Source organism: Misgurnus anguillicaudatus, chromosome 22 (genome assembly GCF_027580225.2).
Source record: "Misgurnus anguillicaudatus chromosome 22, ASM2758022v2, whole genome shotgun sequence".
NCBI lineage: Eukaryota > Metazoa > Chordata > Actinopteri > Cypriniformes > Cobitidae > Misgurnus > Misgurnus anguillicaudatus.
This window is the reverse complement of record NC_073358.2, coordinates 39,827,937-39,851,020: the sequence shown is the minus strand read 5'-3', so window position 1 is coordinate 39,851,020 and position 23,084 is coordinate 39,827,937. Positions and strand designations below refer to the sequence as shown.

Below are 23,084 nucleotides of genomic sequence, written 5' to 3'. Positions count from 1 at the left end.
ACAGTTAAATTGACTGAACTATTGTATTTCTGCAGATTTGTAAGAGGAGCCAAAGAGGGTGAAAATAGAGAACAAGTAAGTAAGTGTGCATCTTATAATCCGATCTGATCTCTAAAATCTCACAAAATAACTGCTTGTTAAATGGTTCATATTAAAGTTCTGACTTTTGTAAGTTTTTACAAAAAAAAAATAGATTTTGTGGACTTTTACTGTATGCACTGACTAATGTGTCAGTGTATAGCTGTATGATAATAAAATAGTGAATTTGTGTAAGTGAATTCAAAATGGGGTCGTGAATTGGTCGATTTTATTGCTTTATGACGTTGATTGATGTCTACTTATGCATTTCGCGTTGTTTTTACATTCAAAAACATCAAAAGCAATAAGTAATACGCTATTTTGTAACATGGATTAGTGGCTGTCTTGAGAAATGGTTCGTTTGAAGGGGCGGGCCGCATTGAAGACCTGAACGTAAACACCCACTGCTATGATTGGACAGCTTCATTCCCCGTCATTACATGTAGGGAAATGTTTTAAAAACATTAATGTGATAAAAATAGCCGAACACAAATATGTTTGAGACACAAAAGATTCTGGGTGCTAAACATGATACACATAAATGACAATACGTATATTAAAGTAGAAACAAAACTCGACGTCACAGTAAGCGTGCATCCGAATCTAAACTGCGGCTAATAAATCCTTATCAATAACTTTGTATATTTCTATTGTGCTTGTGAGGTTGCTTTTACATTCACGTAATGTTAAATACCACAGTCATATGATAAAAAATAAGCTTTGTTGAGTGTTTGACCTTTCAAACGCAACTTGCCTAAATTACCGTATACAACACAGTAAACGGGCATCAGAATCTAAACTGCGGTTGATAAATCCTTCCTTATAACTAACTTTGTATATTTCTATCTTTAAATTACAGTCGTATTGTTAAGTGTTGTACCTTTATTAATCGTTTAATGTTTTTAGTAAATTAAAACAGTCAACAAACGTATTTAGACACGGATGTTACAACAGGACTTATCAAGCAATCTCTTTTAACAAAGCAATAGTGAAACGCAGTAACTTAAATAAAGTAAAATGTCTTACTGTGAATTATACTGCTGTGTCATTGTTGTCAGATCCAATATAAGTGGTGCTTCTGACTGAGTCTCTCTGCAAATCCAGCATCGACTTCTTTACAAATGAATCCATGTCCACAACGTTAACAAACGCTCCCCACACGAGCTGGAACTTCTTCAAAAGCAAACTTTATCCAAGCATATTGCTAATGTTAAATTCCAAGCCTCCGAATTGAAGTATTTAGCTTCTGTGTTGTTCCCACGCGGTTCTTTCACAACCGAAAAATGCGTTTCCATGGTATCATAACAGATCACCGCGTCAAAATAAAAGTCTCTCAGAAAAAATGTATTTAAAAAGTCATTTTGGTTAAATTTGTCAATCTTTAAAGACATGTTTACTTACTGAGACACACGTGTCACGCGAAGCTGTGGGCGGGGCTACAAAAGTAGACTTCTCCTTTTGGTTATGGGGAGGTGTTTCAATTCTACTTTGACGTCATAGATTTCCGAATTTTAGACTGGAGTGTTTAGCTGGCTTGGTGCCAAAGACGGTTATATTTCAGTAGCACGGACGTTTTCAGTTCTGAAACTTGCAGGATGTTCATTTAAGTATGATGACCTCTTATATAACAAATTATCAATTTAAAATTGAGTTTTTTATTCAACGCTCCTTTAATATTATTGATGGTAATATAAAAGCAATTGTTAGTATCGTGATTTAACTATTCAATTCAATTCAATTTATTTAGTAAATAATGACTACTAAATAATAAACTACTAAATAATGACTTATTGAACTACAAAAATACAAACTCATCAGGACTCATTTATCAAAGGAACGCAATAAGGTAAGGTTAAAAAAAATTACACTTTGATTGCAGCTTCATATGCAGTGTGAACACCTAAAACATTTTCCAACTTGACACTGGGTCTGAATTTAACAGCTGTGTCTCTGCAGGCCAAGGGTAACTGAGTCACTGCAGCCAAATATAATGGAGCCAAAATCTACTAACGGTGAGTATGCATCTTATGAGGAGCCTTGCAAAACAACTGATTATTTAATTAAACACATAAAACTTGACATTAGAGGACTTTCATAGGTCAGCACATCCATAGATACAGTAGACCCCAGGTCATGCTCAAGAACTTGACCTTTTGGCTTCTAATTAGCTAGTGCAAAAATATATAATTCTGTTGTTAACTCCTCAACCAAGCATGGGTATGGCACGCTGATTTAGCTTTTTATCATTCTCAGGATGTGAAGTTTTGATATCAACAATTACATTTTTATTCAGATATTCTGTCTTTTTACAGCAATTTTTACTAGTAACAATGGCTATTTTTGACTGCATTTAAAACATAAATTATTAATACAGGGACAGGGGTCGGCAGACTTTTTAAACTCGAGAGCAGAGGTTGTGTTATTGTCTTTGACGGATTATTTTTAGCAGTGCTAGCCATTATTTTGACAGCACCGACAGTGGACAGTGCCCCACCTCTTGAGAGCAGAGAATCCTCATTATTTTCTAAAGATTTTGGTAACTTCTTTTATTTACTTGGTGCTTTTTCCATCATTTACATTTGGTTGGATGGTTAATAACACATTTTTCTGTGGTGTAACAATTACCCTGACGAAATTGCGTACCTATAGTACTCTGATGACTTCTGTACTAATGATCTATCATTCATTATTCGAAATGCAACAAACAAAACAAAATCATATGTTTATATAACATTTGTTTCCAAGACTAAATGTGTGCCCATGTCATATCTGATTAAACCTGTAGCTGACTGAGATGCATTAAACTCAAGATAAAGTTAGTGTTAGAGTGAAAATGCCCAGAACAGGGCTGGTTACAGGCCTTTTGAGGGGCATGTGCTGAAACTGAAAAAGGGCACCCCCCTTCCAAATAAATTTCAAAAGTAATTTCTAACCCGAGTACATTTGCTGTTGTTTCTTGCCATATGTGACCCTGGACCACAAAACCCGCCCTGATCAAACATGCTAAATGTTTAAGAAAAAATCCAGGATTTTAAAAAATCTCACTTAAAACTGATTTGGGAAAACACACACACACAATCAAAATGTCATTATAATGGGGCAAAAACAGCCACGAACAAAAAATGAGAGAGAAAAAATAAAATATTATGCTGCACAAAAGTAAAAATGCATCATGCCTAAGATTGTGAAAAAGGAAAAAAATCCAGTCCACGCTTTTTATATTGAAAATCAGTCATTTTGTGTATGTTTATTTCCACGAATCAGTGACATCACCTATGAACTTGGCATTTAAAGAGTTAAAATCATGGAGTTTTGTAAAGATTTGTTAGTTTTGATCAGTACTAAGGTTGATTAACAGATTCATGCAAAAAACTTGAAAAAAATATTAATCCGATACATTTTTACAGCCATTTAATTTACTGAATATACCACACAAATATATAATTTATAACAAATTATTTCACTGACCCCTAGCTAAGCATTGAGGACCACCATTAGTCATTTGACCCCACTTTGAGAACCCCTGCTTTAGGACACCATTCTGAAGATTATTTTTGCTATCTCATAAAAAGCACACTGTCTGTTTTCATAGTCTTATTTGTACTTATTTCTTGCCAATTCATTTTTCAGGGGAACTAAGACTGTTCTCCATATGGAAAAACAAATAATTCTCACAAGAAGTTTACTGACACGCAAGTTTGAAATAAACATAAATTATTTAATCTCAGTTAAAGGCACAATATGTAGGATTTCACAACTAATGGTCGCATTTTGAAAACAAAAGCAAAGCTTAATGACTTTATGAAGGAGAGTGGAACAATGATAGACATTGTTTTGCCATCCAGAAACAAGTTTGCTAATCATGTTCACTGATGAGGTTATTGTTACAACATTTTTGTAGTGATATTAAAGGAGGGGCTTTTGATAATTAATTCTATTAATTATTAATATTTTAAAAACATTCTCAACCATCCCAATTAAGGGAAACAAACATAAACTCAAATGTAAAGTACTTACAATGGATTGTAATCAATTATAAGTATGTGGATGAAATAAAGGTCGTCCAGCGAATGTTTAGTAAGACACTATAGACTATATTAGGATATAGCTCTCTTGGCAAAGGAGATGAATATCCTAAAATTGATCCAACAGAGCAGGTAGCGATACCTTTAAGGGGGTCGCACACCGGACGCGCAGCTCAGCGCCGTGTCGCGTCTAGGACAACTCAGACGTATTGTACACTGGAAGTGCACATTAAATAGCGCAAGCTTATTCAGATTCCGTTTACTTCAAAATGCAAAATATATGTTAGCAGCCAATGTTAATCGCTAATGATTTAGGACAAACATGATGTTATTTAATGTTAAACTATGTGAGGGGTGCTCTGTGGCACCACAGGGATTTGAGCAGCTTCCTGAGTCATAGCTGGGGTGCGCGTCCGGTGTGCGACCCCCTTAAATTGTTAGTGACTCCAGATTATGAGCATGAACTACAAACAACATCATGTGTGAAACAAATCGTACTTTATTGAAGTAAACACATGCGTACAAACATACAAACACAGACACATAATACAGTTCAGCATTGGAAGAATGTAAAGGTTTAAGAGAAAAGAATAAAGCATGAAGTTATGGCAGAATTTGTAATTCAGCAAATCAAAGCCTAAAACGAACAATCAGTTACTGCGAATGCACTTTAATTAAAAGGGATAATGATGCGTGATGCATCAGTAAATAAAACAAAGTATGACAGTTGCATGTCTTGCCGAGTAAAAGAAAGTGTCCAGTTGGAGTATGATAAGGCTTCAGTTGATCTTGGCTGAAAGGAATGATTAGAGAAAAAAAAAGCTTGATGCAGATGATCCTTGTTAAATTAAAACACAAGGCCTAGGCCTGGCACAAACTTAGAGGTACGCTGGAAACGTCTTTCGCATCCTCATTCTGATGAGGGTCCTGAAAGGACACAAATGTATCCGGAAAGAAAAACTTATGAGATGTGTGTGCTCCACACACAAAACTCGGATAAGAACTCTCATAAGAACAGATAGAAACTCGGGGTGTGTTCTTAGGCAGGGGTCTTTAAGCTGTGAAGAGGTCCCACCTTAAAGATGTGTCTGACCCAATCAGAGCTCATACTTTTAGAGGGAAAGTTAATTGTCTTTGTCTTCCAACATGCTGTTTTGCATAAGGAATTCGATTTGATGTTAAGGGGGAAATGTTAAAGAGTTTCATAATATTAATATTAAGAAGAGTTTCCAAAACATAATGCATATTATCATTCAGGAAATCAAAAATGGAACACATAGATACTAAACATTGTCTACATGATTTGGTTTAAGTAATAACTGCTTAACAAAACAATTTATTCAACTAAAGAAATAAACATATTTAGTAATCAGGTAGTCAATGTGTCCATATGTCTGTAAACTGTCCAAACAAACACAACGAACAAAAGGATCAAACACAAAGTCCATTTTAGGGGAAGATGAAACAGAACGATAAATGGCCATGCCTTAATGTAATTTAAATGGATAAGTTCCAAAATAATTCACACCCTTACAGCTGTCATGAAGGGCAAAATTAGCTATATAGACCAAAAACACTTTGTACCAGGATGTAAACATATTTATTTCTGCTGTAAAGTTGGCCATTTTAACATGAGGGGTCGATGGGTTTAACTCACTTTGCCAGTCCCTAGCAGCCAGTCAATGAATTGCAGTTTCTCACTTCTGTGATAGCTTCATGACAGAGACAGGAAGGTTGCTCCTTTGTATTACTCAGAATTATTTGCACACAAACACACAAGTTTGCACGCTTTATTCATAAACTGCCTAAAGCCAGGTGCATTTTTGGTCATGATTTGGGTGTCTGGGATTTTTTTTTTTAAATACTTAAGATTTCTGGAATCCTATTTTTAACTCAAGAGACTATTTTTACTCTAGATTAACATGAGATTAGCAGAAACAGTGTATAATAAAAGATCCACACCGAATGAAAAACCAAGACAATTGGTGAACCCAGACCAAAGTAAAGAGGAGGGACAACAAACCCCAGTCACACATGGGAAGAAACATAAGCCAATGTACTCAGGTTAGAAATTACTGGTTTAAATGATAATTGTTTTTCTTTAGTTTAAATTAATTTGACAAGAATACAAAGAATTCATTAATTTTAGTTCTATTCTATGATCACATAAATAAGCACTTGTCCACATACAGACAATAAACAGAATTTTGATCAGGTTGACCATTCTAAAAAAATATTGTTTGTTATCTTAAAAAAAAAAACAAGCTGTCTATTTTCATAAAGTCATATTTGTACTTTCACCTGTTTTATTTCATGTCTGTTCATTTTTCAGGGGGACTAAGAGTGTTCTCCATATTGACTGGAAAAACAAATAATTCTCACAAGAAGTTTACTGACACTCTGATAAATCAAATTCAGGATATAAGGGAAGTTCCTACAATGGATCAGAGTAACATTGTTTTAGTTTTCTGTCCTATTGTCTCTCAAGCTGGAGCTAATATTGAAGCAGCACTGAAAACATTCACAGACTCCACAGGTTGTTTAATTTTAATCATCACAGTTTAAGTAAACACAAAAGGTTTCTTTTTTTAGTATATCTTAAAATACATTTTCTTTTTCTGTTTAAAAAGCATGTAAGCTGAATGTTCTGGTGGTGCTACATCACACGTTTGATCCAGATAAAACCGTACCAGACAGCAGTAGATGTGTTAACAGAACGGATATACTGACAGTGGACTGTCTGTTCTATGAGGATACAGGATTACTGGAGTGTCAGAAGAATCATGATGCTATGGACACAGTTGTGAACTGGTTAAGAGAGCAGGTATTTAACAAGATGCTCCATAAATATTCTGACTAAAATGTTATAAATGCATAATTTAAAAACAAGTTACTGTTTACTTAGTAGCTTCATGTTGTAATTATTCACTGCAGGGGAAGAAAAGGGGATTTAGTGTGTCTCTACGTCAAAGTAGGTCAAAGTCACTTTTTCTTATAAGTTTGAAGAACTATATGATTTAATCTCAGTTAAAAGCAGAACATGTAGGATTTCACCACTTGATGTTGCATTTTGAAAACAAAGACATAGTTTAATGAAACCAGTTTGTGAAACCAGGCATAAATCTTCTGTCTTAATGTTAAATAACTGGATATATATACATTTTTCCTGCTGTATCTTCTAATGCTAACACACTTTAAACTATTCAAATTTGTTTGGAGCAGAACAATCGTCAGGCATCATATCATCTTGGACTACAAGTTTGTTTCAGGTAAATAGCCCCTTGGGGTTTTGGGAACCCTAGGCAAAATCATGAAAATGGGCCCCACTGGTGTAAAAATGTTCATACCACTGCAATTTTAACAAGTGATTTTAAAACACACATTTTGGGAGTTTAGCTTATTCACCATATCCTCCAGAGTTAGATAAGACCATACATACCTTTCTCATCTCCGTGCGTGCTGTAATTCTGTCTGACGCAGCCCTTGCTAGCTTAGCTTAGCACAAAGACTGGAAGTGAATGGCTCCAGCTAGCATACTGCTCCCAGTACGTGGCAAAATAAAGCTAACATTTTCCTATTTATGTGTTGTGATTTGTATAGTCACACTGTGTACAAATAACAAGGATATATGAGACACAGCCATCTTTTAACAGTATACATACTGGGAACTATATTCTCAGAAGGCGGAGCACTGCAACTTGGGCGGAGTGATTTGCACAACTCTGACCGAACTCTCTGCTCCTCACCAGGGGGCTTCTCTTATGTTTTTTAATTAGCATACGGATTAAACAATGTTAAGCAGAACATACATTTAATTTGTGATTGCTTTTCTTCATCTGCTTTTCTCTTTGTCTCTTCAGCTCCAGAAAGATACTTAATGCCATACTTTGCCAAAGCCTACCACTGCAACCTCACTAAAATAAGTCCTGTTTTTATCTTTATTGAAAGACGTAATGTAAACATACATGTATGTTTCAGTTCCAAGCATGCGCAATGTGACACACCTCAGCAAATGCTATCATTAACATTAAAAAATAAGAGTAAAGTGAGCTATTTGCATAATGTTTTGTATTTATTGTCATTTTACTCTGTCAATTGTCGTGTGGAGAATTTATCTTGTTATTAAATCCCTTTGGGGTTTTTACCTACCGTCTTTGTGATCCCTATTTTAATAAATTAGGATTGCCTTGCATTCGCGTCCATGCGATTTGTGTAATGACAAAATAACTTTTATGCATGGAGGGCTCTTGTTTTGTCGTAGGTAAAACAAAGCAGATATTACACAGCATATAAATCTAACAGGTTTCTAATGTCATTGTGTGACATAATGAAACAATTTAATTCCATACGTATGAGATTTTACATCTGAGTTAGTTCCTTTGTGTTACCAGCTGTGTTTTTAAAATTATTATAACATGAGTGTTGGTCATCTAAAGATGACGATATTGTCAAAGTAAAGCCCATACTGTAATAGCAGAATGAACAATGCAGTACGTAAGAATTCTTGCCTAGTATAACAAAGCTTCCTTCATGTGTTTTCTAAATTATTTATTTATAAATTTTTACTTTAAGTATTTGATTATATAAACTAGTTTTCATAAATCTTGAATCTTGTTAAAGGAATAGTCTATCCTTTTTTCCATATTAAACTATGTTACCCTAACTAAGAAGAGTTGATACATACCTCTATCATCTTAGTGCGTGCACGTAAGCGCTGTGGCACACGGCGACACTTTGATAGCATTTAGCTTAGCCCTATTCATTCAATGGTGCCAAACAGACATAAAGTTAGAAGTGACTAAACACATCAACGTTTTTCCTATTTAAAACAATAGTTATACGAGCAAGTATGGTGTTTTCTGGGTGGATTTGAGGGAGGGGCTGTGTTGTGTGGCGGAGTGGCACTTTTGGGAGTACTTTGACTCGGCGCAATAACACTCTCCCTCATTATGAGAGGGAGAAGGGGAGTGGATTTTTCAGGCGAGTCGAAGTGCTCCCGGGGGTGCTGTTCCGCCATGTAATGTAGTTCCTCTTTTGAATCTGCTTGGAAAAGCGCTACGTTTTATTTTGTGCCACCAAACTTGCTCGTATAACTACTCGTCTTAAATATATATATATATCCGCTTCCTCATTCCTTGACATAAGGTCCATTAACGCATTTCCGCTAAGCGCACCTTTTTGTTTACTGTTCACACCATAGATATGTATAAAGGCTAGATGTCTCGCCCGCACTGCTGGCCAATTGAGTGGAACGTCCGCATTTTGGCGGCCATCTTGCCACATGACGCTCGCTCACTCGTAGCATTGAGTTTTAATGGTACAGGTACTTTTAAATGACCATAACTTGCTTAATTTTTTACCGATTTTCAAACTGCACCATTGAACTCAATGCTACGAGTGAGCGAACTGTCTGTGATGGGATGGCTGCCAGATGAGGACGTTAGAGACTCCGACGTAAGACATCTAGCCTTTATACATATCTATGGTTCACACTGCCGCAGACTATTTGTGGATTCTTGTGCACATCTTGATGTGAGAAATGTTTCAAATCCACAAATGCACAAGAAGCAATTCACAAATGCGTGCAGCGAGTTACAAATGCACAGAAAGCAGTTCACAAATACATGCCAGGTAGAGTTGTGTTTGTGACATAAATCACATTTGTAAATATATTTTTTTATTTGCAAATTGCATTTTATTTATTTGTGAGTTTTATATTTTTTTGTAAATGTGATATATTTTTGTGAATCTCGTTACATTTATTTGTGAATATTAATCTATTTATTTGTAATTTCACAACAATAAAACTCCCATTGTCCTACAGCGTAGCCGTGATGGCATAGATCACGCGTCAGTTTTCATTTATACTTTTGCGCCGTCGTCCATGTCGACTTGCAAACACACATGCAGACCGTTGGTAGGCAGTATCCAAGCATGTTACCACAGTAGCAGCGTGATCGTCAATGAAGAAGCAGGTTGGCAAGTTTAACCATAAATATGTATGATAAGGGCTAGATGTGTTACGGCGGAGTCTCTAACGTCATCACCTGGCGGCCATCTTACCACAGGGAGATCGCTTACTCGTAGCATTGTGTTTTAATGATGCATGTACTTTTGGGTGGCCATGACTTGCTCGGTTTTCTGCCGATTTTCAAATGGTTTTGTTTCTTACAAACATTATTCACTTGGCTATAATTCTGGATGCTTTAACATGTTTCATGAATTTTATTTTTTTAGTATAAGTATGCCGTGTCATAGGTCCATCTTTGACGTTTATAACAAGCCAAACCGTTTGAAAATCTGTTAAAAATTAAGCAAGTTATGGTAATTTAAAAGTACATGCATCATTAACTCAATACTATGAGTGAGCGAGCGCCCTGTGTTGAGATGGCCGCCAAATGCGGACGTTCCACTCAATTGGCCAGCAGCACGGGCGAGACATCTAGCCTTTATTTTAACCCACAAGCGAAGAAGAAAAAGCAACTTGTTGTGTATGATTTAAGATGACCAGGAGTGATGGAAGTAAATAAACAGCGACTACTGTTGCAGTTTGAGTTAAATCACTCCTCAACTTGGCCTATCTTTGTTCTCATCGTCGCAAACGGAAATACCTATGACGCAGTTTTTTTACCTGCCGGGAGGGATTTTAGCGGACCAATCACAGTGCTTGCGGTCCGCGTAGAACTGACGCACTGTTAAAAATTTGGCTAGGTGCACGTCAGGCTACACAGAGCTACGGATAACCTACGGCATGGACCTTACACATGACTATAAATTGGACTTTAGTCCCTGTACAATGTAGACTTGGCATTGGACCCATTTAAGTTTACTCTCAATGCAGATCCCCAGATTCACGTGTAGTCCATTATCTCCACATCACAGTCATGTATACAGACAAGTAAATTTGGGCATTTTATTTCACCTAAAGTCAATTGCTAGTGCTTTAGATTTTGTTACACTGGGTTGCAGGTCCACACCATTCAACAAAGCTGTTTATTAGTTTTCGATACTGTATGTAAACTCCTGTCTACCCTCAATACATCCCTGAACAGTCATCAGAGAACTTCTGCAAGTGACATGAGTTTACAGTACATACTTGACTGTATAACGCCATCTGGTTTTGGGAAAGCATATCTTCAATCTACCTCTAGTAATACAGATTTATGTTATCTTTCGTGTTCTTTATTAATTGCATTAATTATGTCTGCATGTCTTTAAATGTATAATTTTATTCATCAATTATTGAAAGAAAAAAAAACATCTATCATATAGTTTCCAATCTTGCTTAATGGACTGAAAGTTCTGATTGTGTAATAAGGCAGATAATATAATATTAAAAGACCTGCTGAGCTGATTAAAATGCAATATTATCATATGTGCAGTGACTGTCGCAAATCAGGACCAGAATTAGGAACCACTGGTTTAAAGGGTTTATCCTATTAAGTTGTGAACATATTCTCAAATATCTTGTAAAAAGCCCACAACAACTTCGGTTTATACAAATTTATACTGCAGTAAAGCACACGGGTGAAACAACTGCAGTAATAAAGAACCTGAAAGTGAAAGCATTTTTCAAGCAGGTCACACCAGCATGACTTGGCTTTCCAGTAGCTACACCTATTTAGAGGCATCCCTTTAAAACGTTAGCATCTCTCCAGTGTAGATGATAGCCTACTTCAGCAAAAGCGCAGCGTTTTTGAGAAAGGTAAGTAAAATTCATGCTGAAATACTAAACTATCAATCCTATTTCAAAGGTTGATATGATTTAATTTTAAAGCTGCATACACTGGTTTAACAGAAATATATTTCCTTACGAAATATATAAGCATACTTCGACTAAAGCGAAATGATGGCTAGTTAATAAACCCACTAAAGGTTTTGCATCAGGAAAACCAATATCGCCAAAACAGGGTTACACTTTAACTTTATAATGGTTAATTTTAGTGGGATAAGGCAACATTTTCTGCAGACCGTAAACCGCACTTCCTGAATCTGTCGATATGCGTCGTGTTTTTTTTATAACTTGATTTTAGCGTAGAAGTTGGTGTCTTGGAGCTTAAATGCTAAGTTTTAACTTAACGAAGAGTATTGCAGTAATATCAGTATTCGTTTTAAGATTGCAATGTTTTGTAAAAAAAATATACAGTCCGCGCATGCGTATAAGGTTTTCGATCGCTTTCGCTTTCAGTATGACATGAAATGATGAGTAACCCCTGTCTGCAAAACCGGAGGCTGTATTTTTAAGACCGCTATAGTTTATAGATTTTCCTCACGTTTACGTTGACAATCTGTAAAATCAACACGCTTAAATGATTATTATTATTCATAGAAAAGCACTGGTGGTAAACAACAGTTAGTGGAAGCATTTTTCAAGCAGGTCACACCAGCATGACTGGGCTTTTCAGCACATAACAACGCCTATTTGGAAACAGCTTTAGAAATCTTCTTCAAGAAGAGGTTGACATATTTTAATAGGCTATACAAATCTGAAAAACGTTAGCATCTCTTCAGTGCTCAGCATTTTAAGAAAGGTAAGTGAACTTAATGCTGAAATAGCTACATGCTAAACTATCAATCCTTATTTGATTTAAAGCTCATCCACTGGTTTGACAGGAAAATATTTTCCCTTACAGAAAATAACCATGTTTAAAAAAAAATCGTGGTTAGTGTATTTAAACCATGGTTACTTACAACACATGGTTTTGCTTTAGTAACCTTAACTATGGATGTATTTGTAGTTTTTTTTAAACATATGTAAAAGCTTGTGTGAGTGTTTATTAAATTAAACAAGGGAACATGCTGATGATACTATTTATATCATTCATTTATTTGTTAAAGGTGCCGTTTTTCACGATCCTATTTTCCAAAATTTAGTGTGTAATGTTGCAATAGACTTTATGGCCAGCTGCACTACTTCCTGAACTTCAGCCAGCTCCTTGTTTCCTGTCTGCCATTATTGGACAAACTGATTAATCCAGGTGTCTCTGATTATTGTTGTTGTGACTACTGAGGTCAGGCACACCTGTGCTGCGTCCGAAACAGCCTACTACTTACTATATAGTACGCGAAAAGCAGTAGGCGAGGCGAGCAGTATGTCCGAATACATAGTATTCGAAAAACAGTATGCGAAAAGTACCTGGATGACCTACTACTTCCGGTTAGATTTCGCAGTGTGCATACGATGGACGCTTCACTATCCCATGATGCCCCGGGAGAGGAGTTATCCAACGAAGAAGACGAGGCATGCGGTTGTTTTCGCGCTGACATGACGTGATGACGACGTATGTCACGTGATGTAGCAACATGGCGGATGTAGTACGTCCGAATCTCATTCATACTACCAGGATTCATACTATACAGTACCTACTGTTTTAACGCTAAGTAAGTAGGTACTTCATCTTATTCAGTACCTACTATACAGTACGCGGATGTAGTACGTCCGAATCTCATTCATACTACCAGGATTCATACTATACACTACCTACTGTTTTAACGGTAAGTAGGTACTTCATCTCATTCAGTACCAACTATACAGTACGCGGTTTCGGACGCAGCCCTGGATTAATCAGTTTGTTTGTGACTACTGAGGTCAGGCACACCTGGATTAATCATTTTGTCCAATAATGGCAGACAGGAAACAAGGAGCTGGCTGAAGTTCAGGAAGTAGTGCAGCTGGGCATAAAGCCTATTAGAGCATAAATAAAACCTGCAAAATTCAAAGTTCAATGCCAAGCGTTATATTTTTTAACAGAATTTGCTATTCAAGGACTACAATAAATGGCTGGTTTGGACTACAACCCACTACTTCCCAGATATAGACGTTTCAGCAGTAACAACACAAACATAAGGCTTTCGTGGAACAAACGTAACTTCCGCTAAATGAAAAATCAATAACAATCCTTTTTGATAGATAAAAAGTCTCTGCGACTTTGAAAGTCTCCCTGTGGTTCAATAACAGACACACATTACTGTCACTATAGGATTTATAGAATAAAAAAGGTGAAAAATGAATCTTAAGTCTTAACCCTTTTTAATGATGTACTCTATAGTAGGGATGCGCGATATTTGCATGTGATATCATGCGCATCTGATCAGTAAAGCCGGTTCCTTGATTAGTAGTAAATCGCCATTACCTGCTATTCAGATGGAGCAGCATTTATTACAAAAAGCCGTAGTTCACTGACAAGCTAGGCCATATCGCATACATATCGCAGGTGATAAGTCTGCGATAATTAATGTGAAATTGTCCTGATTGTACCTTTTGCATATTGTTAACATGTACTAATACACACTTGCACACCAAAGGAAATGTAAAATCGTGAAGCAAACCATAGGTGCCCTTTAATTTTACACAGTAACGTTAGCTTAACATTAACTACAGATCGTCTGTCAAACCTTTCTTCACATTGATTCATGATCACCATCCCCCTCTTCTTTAGAAAACCATAACATGGATTATTTTTGACAAGTTATTTGTTCCAGAGCTCAGTTTAGCCACTAGCCAGACCATTAAACAAACAGAGCCCAAAAGTTAAGTTCTGCCCAGATGTGTAACCGTGGCATTTGCATCCTCTGAAACCATCTATATGAGACATATATATTTTGACTAAGCACCGGCTACCGGAAAAATTCCAAAAAAGGGCATGACCTTGTTGTGCTTCCACAGAGAAGAGGAAGAGATGCATTAATACAGTGTTTTTGTCGCCATGCCAATCCCCTTTGTTTGGCCTTTGCTGAGGACAGCTTCCTTAATCTGGCGTGAATCCGGAAAACGTGCGCTAAGCTGCTGTCAAATCACAACACACTGGAGCAGCTACAAAGTCTGAACTTTTTATGTATTTCTAAAGGAGGGACTTCATAGAACACGGAAGACCATTTTTAGGACAGTGAAGACAGCGGTATAGAGAAAGTAAATTGTGTAAAAATACTGTGTAAAAATACAGAAAAGTAGAAAATATAAACTTAAAGAGTAACTAAACCCTAATCCAACTTTTTTTAGTTACTGGTCTGTAAGAATGATGCTTTATTAGTGCTGTTCATTGATTTTATTAAGTTTTTTGACATTTGGATATAAAGTGTTTCAATACTACAATATATGGTGTAAAAACGTCTGAGTGCTGCCCTCTTCAGGTTGAACGGTGGCTACTGCAGTTGATTTTTCCTATTGGATGTTGGGTCCAAAAAATGACTCGTGACATAAGCAGGTTCAAGCTTACCACGCCCTTGTTACGATCTCACCACACACTTGGTACAAGCTTAGTTCGTCCCCTCTATCTGTTAGGATCTGCCCACTTTTCTAGCATTTTTCAAATATGCCAGTGGGTGGAGTCAGGCTCTGACCAGGGGTCTAGTTACGCTTTAAAGTGAAATGTGTTAACATTAAAGTGCACTTAAAGGCAGAATAGGCAGGAATTGTCCAAGGAACTTTTTTCCAAGTTTGTTTGGGCTTTCTTTATATGCCAATACATAGGTGGGGTGTGGGTGCTCTGAAAAAGAGAGTGTGGGGGTCGAGTGTCTGTGGACCTTTCACGACCTTTCACCTTCTCACTATTTATTTCCATTCAGGACGAAACAAATGATTGGCTGTCACTTCTCTCTCAACCATGGCTACCATCCCTGTTGCTACAGGATCTGCCCACACATGCGCACACCCGATTGATTTGAGAGTGCACAAGGCACTCTAGGAAGAGCAAAAGTACGGCAGAGAAAGAGCATTCAGAACGCACAGTACCTGCATATGCAGTCAGCGAAGGCAAACAAGGAAAAAAAAAAGGAATAAACAAAGAAATCAACAAAGAAATCAAACGAGAGTAAATATCGCATATCGACGATGCGGTAGCGGTATTGTCTCCGGAGTGTAGTCCTCATCAGAGTCAACAATGCTTTATCACACAAAACTCTTACATGCAAAACACTGTATATGTTGTGAATCGTACACGAAATTCACCTTCATCACAGTGTAGTAATGAAAAAAACTTGTATCAATGCAACCTGTTTTTAGCTTTGTCTTATAAATATAATTAGCTCGTTCCTTACCGAATCAAACAAAATATATTTTAAACTTTACCAGTATCGATATGCTAGCTTGATAGTGAGTACTAAAAGCCATCCTGTTAGTTTATATTCATAGTGATAAAGTTAGGTGTATTATCACATGTGATTCTAACACGATGTTACTACATGCACCGCGGTCCTTCCTCTCCGCTCGTCTCAGGTAAATGCTTCTCCCAGCAAAGCAGTTGGCATCGCGCATTCATGTGTTTTGGGGCGTGGCTTTAGAAGAAACCCAGAATGGGGGGGGTGGTGGAGTGAATGGAAATAATTTGCTGTGTTTAAAACAGTGAGAGGTCTACAGATACTCGATTTTTAAACTCTCTTTTTCAGAGTACCTACATTTTACTTATGTATTGGAATATAAAGACAGTTTAAACAAATTTGGAAAAAAGTGTTTAAGACTTTTTTTAGACTTAAACCTTTAAGTCTTTAAGTTGCTGCTTAAAATGCTGGAATATTTTATTTCTTTAGACAGAGAACATATAATACCCTTAAATTGACTGAAGTTCACAACTATTGTGTTTCTGCAGATTGAACGTAGCTCTTGAGTCAAAGGAGCCAAAGAGGGTGAAAAAAAGAACAAGCTCAAACACTTTTAGGTGAGCGTGCATCTTATGATCCATTCTGATCTGTAAAAACTCACAAAATAACTGCCTTTTAATTGTTCATATTAAAGTTCTGATTGAATTTTGGGGATTTACTATGCACTGATGTCTCTGAGGTTAATAGGTGTATGGACAAAATAGTGGATTTGTGTATGTGGATTCAAAATGGTTTGTTAATATTAGTGATTGTGATATAAAAGCAATTGTTAGCATCATGATTAAACAACTAAACAATGACTTATTGAACTACAAAACCTTCATATGCAGTGTGAACACCCAAAACATTTTTCATCTTGATATTGAGTCTGAATTTAACAGCGGTGTATTTGCAGGCCACAGGTAACCGAGTCAGTGCAGCCAAATATAATGGCTTCTACTAAAGGTGAGTATGCATCCTATGAGAAGTCTTGCAAAATAACTGATTATTTAAGTAAAAATATAAAAATCTTGACATTAGGGGATTTTCACGGGTCAACAGGCAATTCCATAGATACAGTAGACCCCAGGTCATGCTCAAGCACTTGACCTTTTGGCCACTAATTATATAGGTGCAAAACATTTTTTTATTCTAACTTTTATTTAAACTTGGCCCATGGTATGAATTCTCAATCAAGCATGTGAATAGCAAGCTGATTTAGCTTTTAATCATTCTCAGGATGTGATTTTTGGTATCAACAATTAAATTTTTATTCATGTTGTCTTTTTACATCAAAAATGTCATTTCTACTAGAAACAATGGCTATTTTTGATTTCAGTTACAACATTAAATAATAATAAAGGGATAGGCAGACTTTTTGAACTCGAGAGCAGAGGTTGTGTTTTGTCTTTGACGGATTATTCTTACTAGTGATCAACCAATAAAGATTTTTTTATAACTGATACCGATTCCAAATATTTGGATGCTTATGTGCCCAATGAACCAATTTTTATTTACTGTTATACTTCTGTTTTTAACACAATTACTACAACACTACTGAACTGAAGGTACCCGTATAATAATAACAATCACTTCCTTTTTGCATGCAAAGTAATCAATAGAGGGGTCTGAAAGAGTGAAAAATAACTACCTGGATAATATTAATTTAATGAATAATTGACCCTTCGCTGAGTCCCGCCCTCCTTAGTTACTGTTGCTACGCCTGTCAAGCTGTTGCACCTGGCAAGTTTATTACAGTATGTATGCACTGGTGTCAGACATTTCCAAGGAGATAATAATTTTTGTATCTGAGAGAGCAAGACAAAAGGGACTGCAGTATGTATTCAAAGGATATATCCAAAACATAATATGCAACCGATTAGAGAATAATTTGATTAAAATTGAAGCTAAAGCCTATAACATTAGGTCTCAAATGCTGACCATTCAAATGGAAAATACACAAGTCTATTAACAAAATGCTAAAATATTTTTTAAATTATGTCAGTCAGCCTCCGTCTTGCCTTTAATCATCTTTAAAAATGCTAAATATATGCATTATGAACAAAGAAGTGTCATTATTTGCAAGCAATGATGTACTGAGTTAGCTAGCCAGCTAACATTAGCGTGCTCTTACATTGGAGCAAACGTATGTGTTTTTGTTAATCCTGTCGATATTTAGTTGTAAATTCCACACTGCTTGATCCATGTCCAACATTTCTCCACTTGGGTTTTATGTTTGGAAGGGAAAAAATCCACCACTGATTCCAAACTTTTAGGATAGCGAGTAACAGATTTACACAATCCATATTCACAACACTTTGGCATGTTTCCGTTGCTCAAAACTTGTCAGACCCCCGCGCCTAGTACCTGTTGCAAAGCCATGATTGGCCTGTGGTGGTTTTCGGGCGTGGCTTAGCGAAGGGTCAATATCACAAACGCCTTATTATCAATGCATTTCTTAACTGGTATTTAATATTATTAACTGGTATTTAATATTATTAATTAATATTTTGTTGTTATAGCTTATGATATGGCTGTTGACAAAGCACTGTTTATCTATGCTATATATCTATGTTTCAAACTGCGATAGCTTGTCGGGTTGAACCACATATACAGTGGGCTATATATTTGGTGTGTTTGACTTCATGCCAAGCTGCGTGATCCAATCAGCGCATGAAATCAAATGACTGGAGAGCACACTGATGTGGCCCAACTAGAACTAACAGGGAGATTACATCAAAGTACCGCAAGAGAGATTCAGGAAGTCACACGGAAAAGTCTCATTTGAATCGCTCTCGCGGTACTTTGACATCACCAAGGGGTCTGCATAGCACCAAATGAAGTCGAACCTACACACAGTGTGTAGCTCACACGATACAGTAAACAAACAGTCCATGTGGAGAAGTAAACGAGTGGAGCAGAGCTGGAACATAACATCCTGAGAGTTAACAACACACATTTGACTAAACAACATTTAAATCATCAGTCCAATTTATTACTTCCTCTAGAGGTTAGGTTCCAAACGCACTAAAATAAGCCCATGTTTATGTACTGATATAATCCACTATACCATTCCTCTTTCATCATGTTTGCTTGTGCTTCACATTGTTAAACTTGCCTTTTGAAAAGTCTTCATTTTTATATCTACGTTCAAGATTTTAATGTATACTTTTTATATATACGTTCAAGATTTTAATGTATACTGTAGGATCCTAAACTTTTGTGATGTCTGCGTTAATGTTTATTTCAGACCTGTGAATTTTCTCATGTTGCTTACTTTTCATAAAATGTGTCCATGTCATGTCTGATTTAATCTGTAGCTGAAGGAGGTGCACCACACTCAGCCACAGCCGAGCCACTGAATTCAGAGCAGACTCCACCATCAACAGGTGTGTGTTTCTCATGTGTAATATTGCTGCTTTCATGAACTGTACTTTACTTTTCATACACTGAGTATTATAAAATGTGCCAATGTCATGTCGGATTAAATCTGTAGCTGAAGGAGGTGCACCACAATCAGCCACAGCCGAGCCACTGAATTCAGAGAAGAATCCACCATCAACAGGTGCGTGTTTCTCATGTGAAATACTGCTGCTTTCATGAACTTTACTTTTCTTTTCATTCACCGAGTATAAAATGTTCCAATGTCATGTCGGATTAAATCTGTAGCTGAAGGAGGTGCACCACACTCAACCACAGCCGAGCCACTGAATTCAGAGCAGACTCCACCATCAACAGGTGTGTGTTTCTCATGTGTAATATTGCTGCTTTCATGAACTTTACTTTTCTTTTCATTCACCGAGTATAAAATGTGCCAATGTCATTTCGGATTAAATCTGTAGCTGAAGGAGGTGCACCACACTCAACCACAGCCGAGCCACTGAATTCAGAGAAGAATCCACCATCAACAGGTGTGTGTTTCTCATGTGTAATATTGCTGCTTTCATGAACTTTACTTTTCTTTTCATTCACCGAGTATAAAATGTGCCAATGTCATTTCGGATTAAATCTGTAGCTGAAGGAGGTGCACCACACTCAACCACAGCCGAGCCACTGAATTCAGAGAAGAATCCACCATCAACAGGTGTGTGTTTCTCATGTGTAATATTGCTGCTTTCATGAACTTTTCTTTTCATTCACCGAGTATAAAATGTGCCAATGTCATTTCGGATTAAATCTGTAGCTGAAGGAGGTGCACCACACTCAGCCACAGCCGAGCAACTGAATTCAGAGCAGACTCCACCATCAACAGGTGTGTGTTTCTCATGTGTAATACTGCTGCTTTCATGAACTCTACTTTACTTTTCATACACTGAGTATAAAATGTGCTCATGTCATGTCTGATTAAATCCGTAGCTGAAGGAGGTGCACCACACTCAGCCACAGCCGAGCAACTGAATTCAGAGCAGACTCCACCATCAACAGGTGCGTGTTTCTCATGTGAAATACTGCTGCTTTCATGAACTTTACTTTTCTTTTCATTCACCGAGTATAAAATGTTCCAATGTCATGTCGGATTAAAACTGTAGCTGAAGGAGGTGCACCACACTCAGCCACAGCCGAGCAACTGAATTCAGAGAAGAATCCACCATCAACAGGTGTGTGTTTCTCATGTCTAATACTGCTGCTTTCATGAACTCTACTTTACTTTTCATTCACCGAGTATAAAATGTGCCAATGTCATGTCGGATGAAATCTGTAGATGAAGGAGGTGCACCACACTCAGCCACAGCCGAGCAACTGAATTCAGAGCAGACTCCACCATCAACAGGTGTGTGTTTCTCATGTGTAATACTGCTGCTTTCATGAACTCTACTTTACTTTTCATACACTGAGTATAAAATGTGCTCATGTCATGTCTGATTAAATCCGTAGCTGAAGGAGGTGCACCACACTCAGCCACAGCCGAGCAACTGAATTCAGAGCAGACTCCACCATCAACAGGTGTGTGTTTCTCATGTGTAATATTGCTGCTTTCATGAACTTTACTTTTCTTTTCATTCACCGAGTATAAAATGTGCCAATGTCATGTCGGATTAAATCTGTAGCTGAAGGAGGTGCACCACACTCAGCCACAGCCGAGCAACTGAATTCAGAGAAGAATCCACCATCAACAGGTGTGTGTTTCTCATGTCTAATACTGCTGCTTTCATGAACTCTACTTTACTTTTCATTCACCGAGTATAAAATGTGCCAATGTCATGTCGGATGAAATCTGTAGATGAAGGAGGTGCACCACACTCAGCCACAGCCGAGCAACTGAATTCAGAGCAGACTCCACCATCAACAGGTGTGTGTTTCTCATGTGTAATACTGCTGCTTTCGTGAACTGTACTTTACTTTTCATACACTGAGTATAAAATGTGCCAATGTCATTTCGGATTAAATCTGTAGCTGAAGGAGGTGCACCACACTCAGCCACAGCCGAGCCACTGAATTCAGAGAAGAATCCACCATCAACAGGTGTGTGTTTCTCATGTCTAATACTGCTGCTTTCATGAACTCTACTTTACTTTTCATTCACCGAGTATAAAATGTGCCAATGTCATGTCGGATGAAATCTGTAGATGAAGGAGGTGCACCACACTCAGCCACAGCCGAGCAACTGAATTCAGAGCAGACTCCACCATCAACAGGTGTGTGTTTCTCATGTGTAATACTGCTGCTTTCGTGAACTGTACTTTACTTTTCATACACTGAGTATAAAATGTGCCAATGTCATTTCGGATTAAATCTGTAGATGAAGGAGGTGCACCACACTCAGCCACAGCCAAGCAACTGAATTCAGAGAAGAATCCACCATCAACAGTTGTGTGTTTCTCATGTCTATTACTTCTTCTTTCATGAACTCTACTTTACTTTTCATTCACCGAGTATAAAATGTGCCAATGTCATGTCGGATGAAATCTGTAGATGAAGGAGGTGCACCACACTCAGCCACAGCCGAGCAACTGAATTCAGAGAAGAATCCACCATCAACAGGTGTGTGTTTCTCATGTCTAATACTGCTGCTTTCATGAACTCTACTTTACTTTTCATTCACCGAGTATAAAATGTGCCAATGTCATGTCGGATTAAATCTGTAGCTGAAGGAGGTGCACCACACTCAGCCACAGCCGAGCAACTGAATTCAGAGCAGACTCCACCATCAACAAGTATGTGTTTCTCATGTAAAATACTGCTGCTTTCATGAACTCTACTTTACTTTTCATTCACCGAGTATAAAATGTGCCAATGTCATGTCGGATTAAATCTGTAGCTGAAGGAGGTGCACCACACTCAGCCACAGCCGAGCAACTGAATTCAGAGAAGAATCCACCATCAACAGGTGTGTGTTTCTCATGTCTAATACTGCTGCTTTCATGAACTCTACTTTACTTTTCATTCACCGAGTATAAAATGTGCCAATGTCATGTCGGATGAAATCTGTAGCTGAAGGAGGTGCACCACACTCAACCACAGCCGAGCCACTGAATTCAGAGAAGAATCCACCATCAACAGGTGTGTGTTTCTCATGTGTAATATTGCTGCTTTCATGAACTTTACTTTTCTTTTCATTCACCGAGTATAAAATGTGCCAATGTCATTTCGGATTAAATCTGTAGCTGAAGGAGGTGCACCACACTCAACCACAGCCGAGCCACTGAATTCAGAGAAGAATCCACCATCAACAGGTGTGTGTTTCTCATGTGTAATATTGCTGCTTTCATGAACTTTTCTTTTCATTCACCGAGTATAAAATGTGCCAATGTCATTTCGGATTAAATCTGTAGCTGAAGGAGGTGCACCACACTCAGCCACAGCCGAGCAACTGAATTCAGAGCAGACTCCACCATCAACAAGTATGTGTTTCTCATGTAAAATACTGCTGCTTTCATGAACTGTACTTTACTTTTCATACAGTGA

General features: G+C 37.4%; 1 protein-coding gene and 2 long non-coding RNA genes across 10 annotated transcripts in view; all 3 read left to right on the top strand.

Moving 5' to 3' along the window:
• The first annotated feature begins 665 nt into the window (after positions 1-665).
• The window catches only part of LOC141358850 (uncharacterized), a 74,211-nt gene continuing 51,792 nt past the window's right edge, over positions 666-23,084 (top strand). Inside the window, exons 1-3 of one of the 4 annotated variants that reach the window (XM_073860658.1) lie at positions 666-1,924; positions 2,035-2,090; positions 6,436-6,639. In XM_073860658.1, coding sequence (XP_073716759.1) covers positions 2,069-2,090; positions 6,436-6,639 — 226 coding nt within the window. In that variant the 5' untranslated portion in view covers positions 666-1,924; positions 2,035-2,068. Of the gene's footprint in view, positions 1,925-1,964; positions 2,091-6,019; positions 6,168-6,435; positions 6,640-6,733; positions 6,924-23,084 lie in introns of those variants that run through there. The other 3 variants (XM_073860656.1, XM_073860657.1, XR_012365332.1) reach the window with 3 other exon arrangements.
• LOC141358851 (uncharacterized) lies at positions 7,034-8,359 on the top strand. The gene is made up of 3 exons (XR_012365339.1): positions 7,034-7,074; positions 7,326-7,372; positions 7,964-8,359. It is a non-coding gene; the product is annotated as an uncharacterized lncRNA (long non-coding RNA).
• LOC129439435 (uncharacterized) lies at positions 12,088-22,163 on the top strand. 5 transcript variants are annotated; one of them, XR_012365337.1, is made up of 5 exons: positions 12,088-12,634; positions 16,688-16,756; positions 17,095-17,144; positions 19,675-19,743; positions 19,848-19,961. It is a non-coding gene; the product is annotated as an uncharacterized lncRNA (long non-coding RNA). The 5 variants fall into 5 exon arrangements; XR_012365338.1 differs by lacking the exons at positions 19,675-19,743; positions 19,848-19,961 and adding an exon at positions 22,092-22,163 and having other exon boundaries at positions 12,094-12,634; XR_012365336.1 differs by lacking the exons at positions 19,675-19,743; positions 19,848-19,961 and adding an exon at positions 20,881-20,929 and having other exon boundaries at positions 12,095-12,634.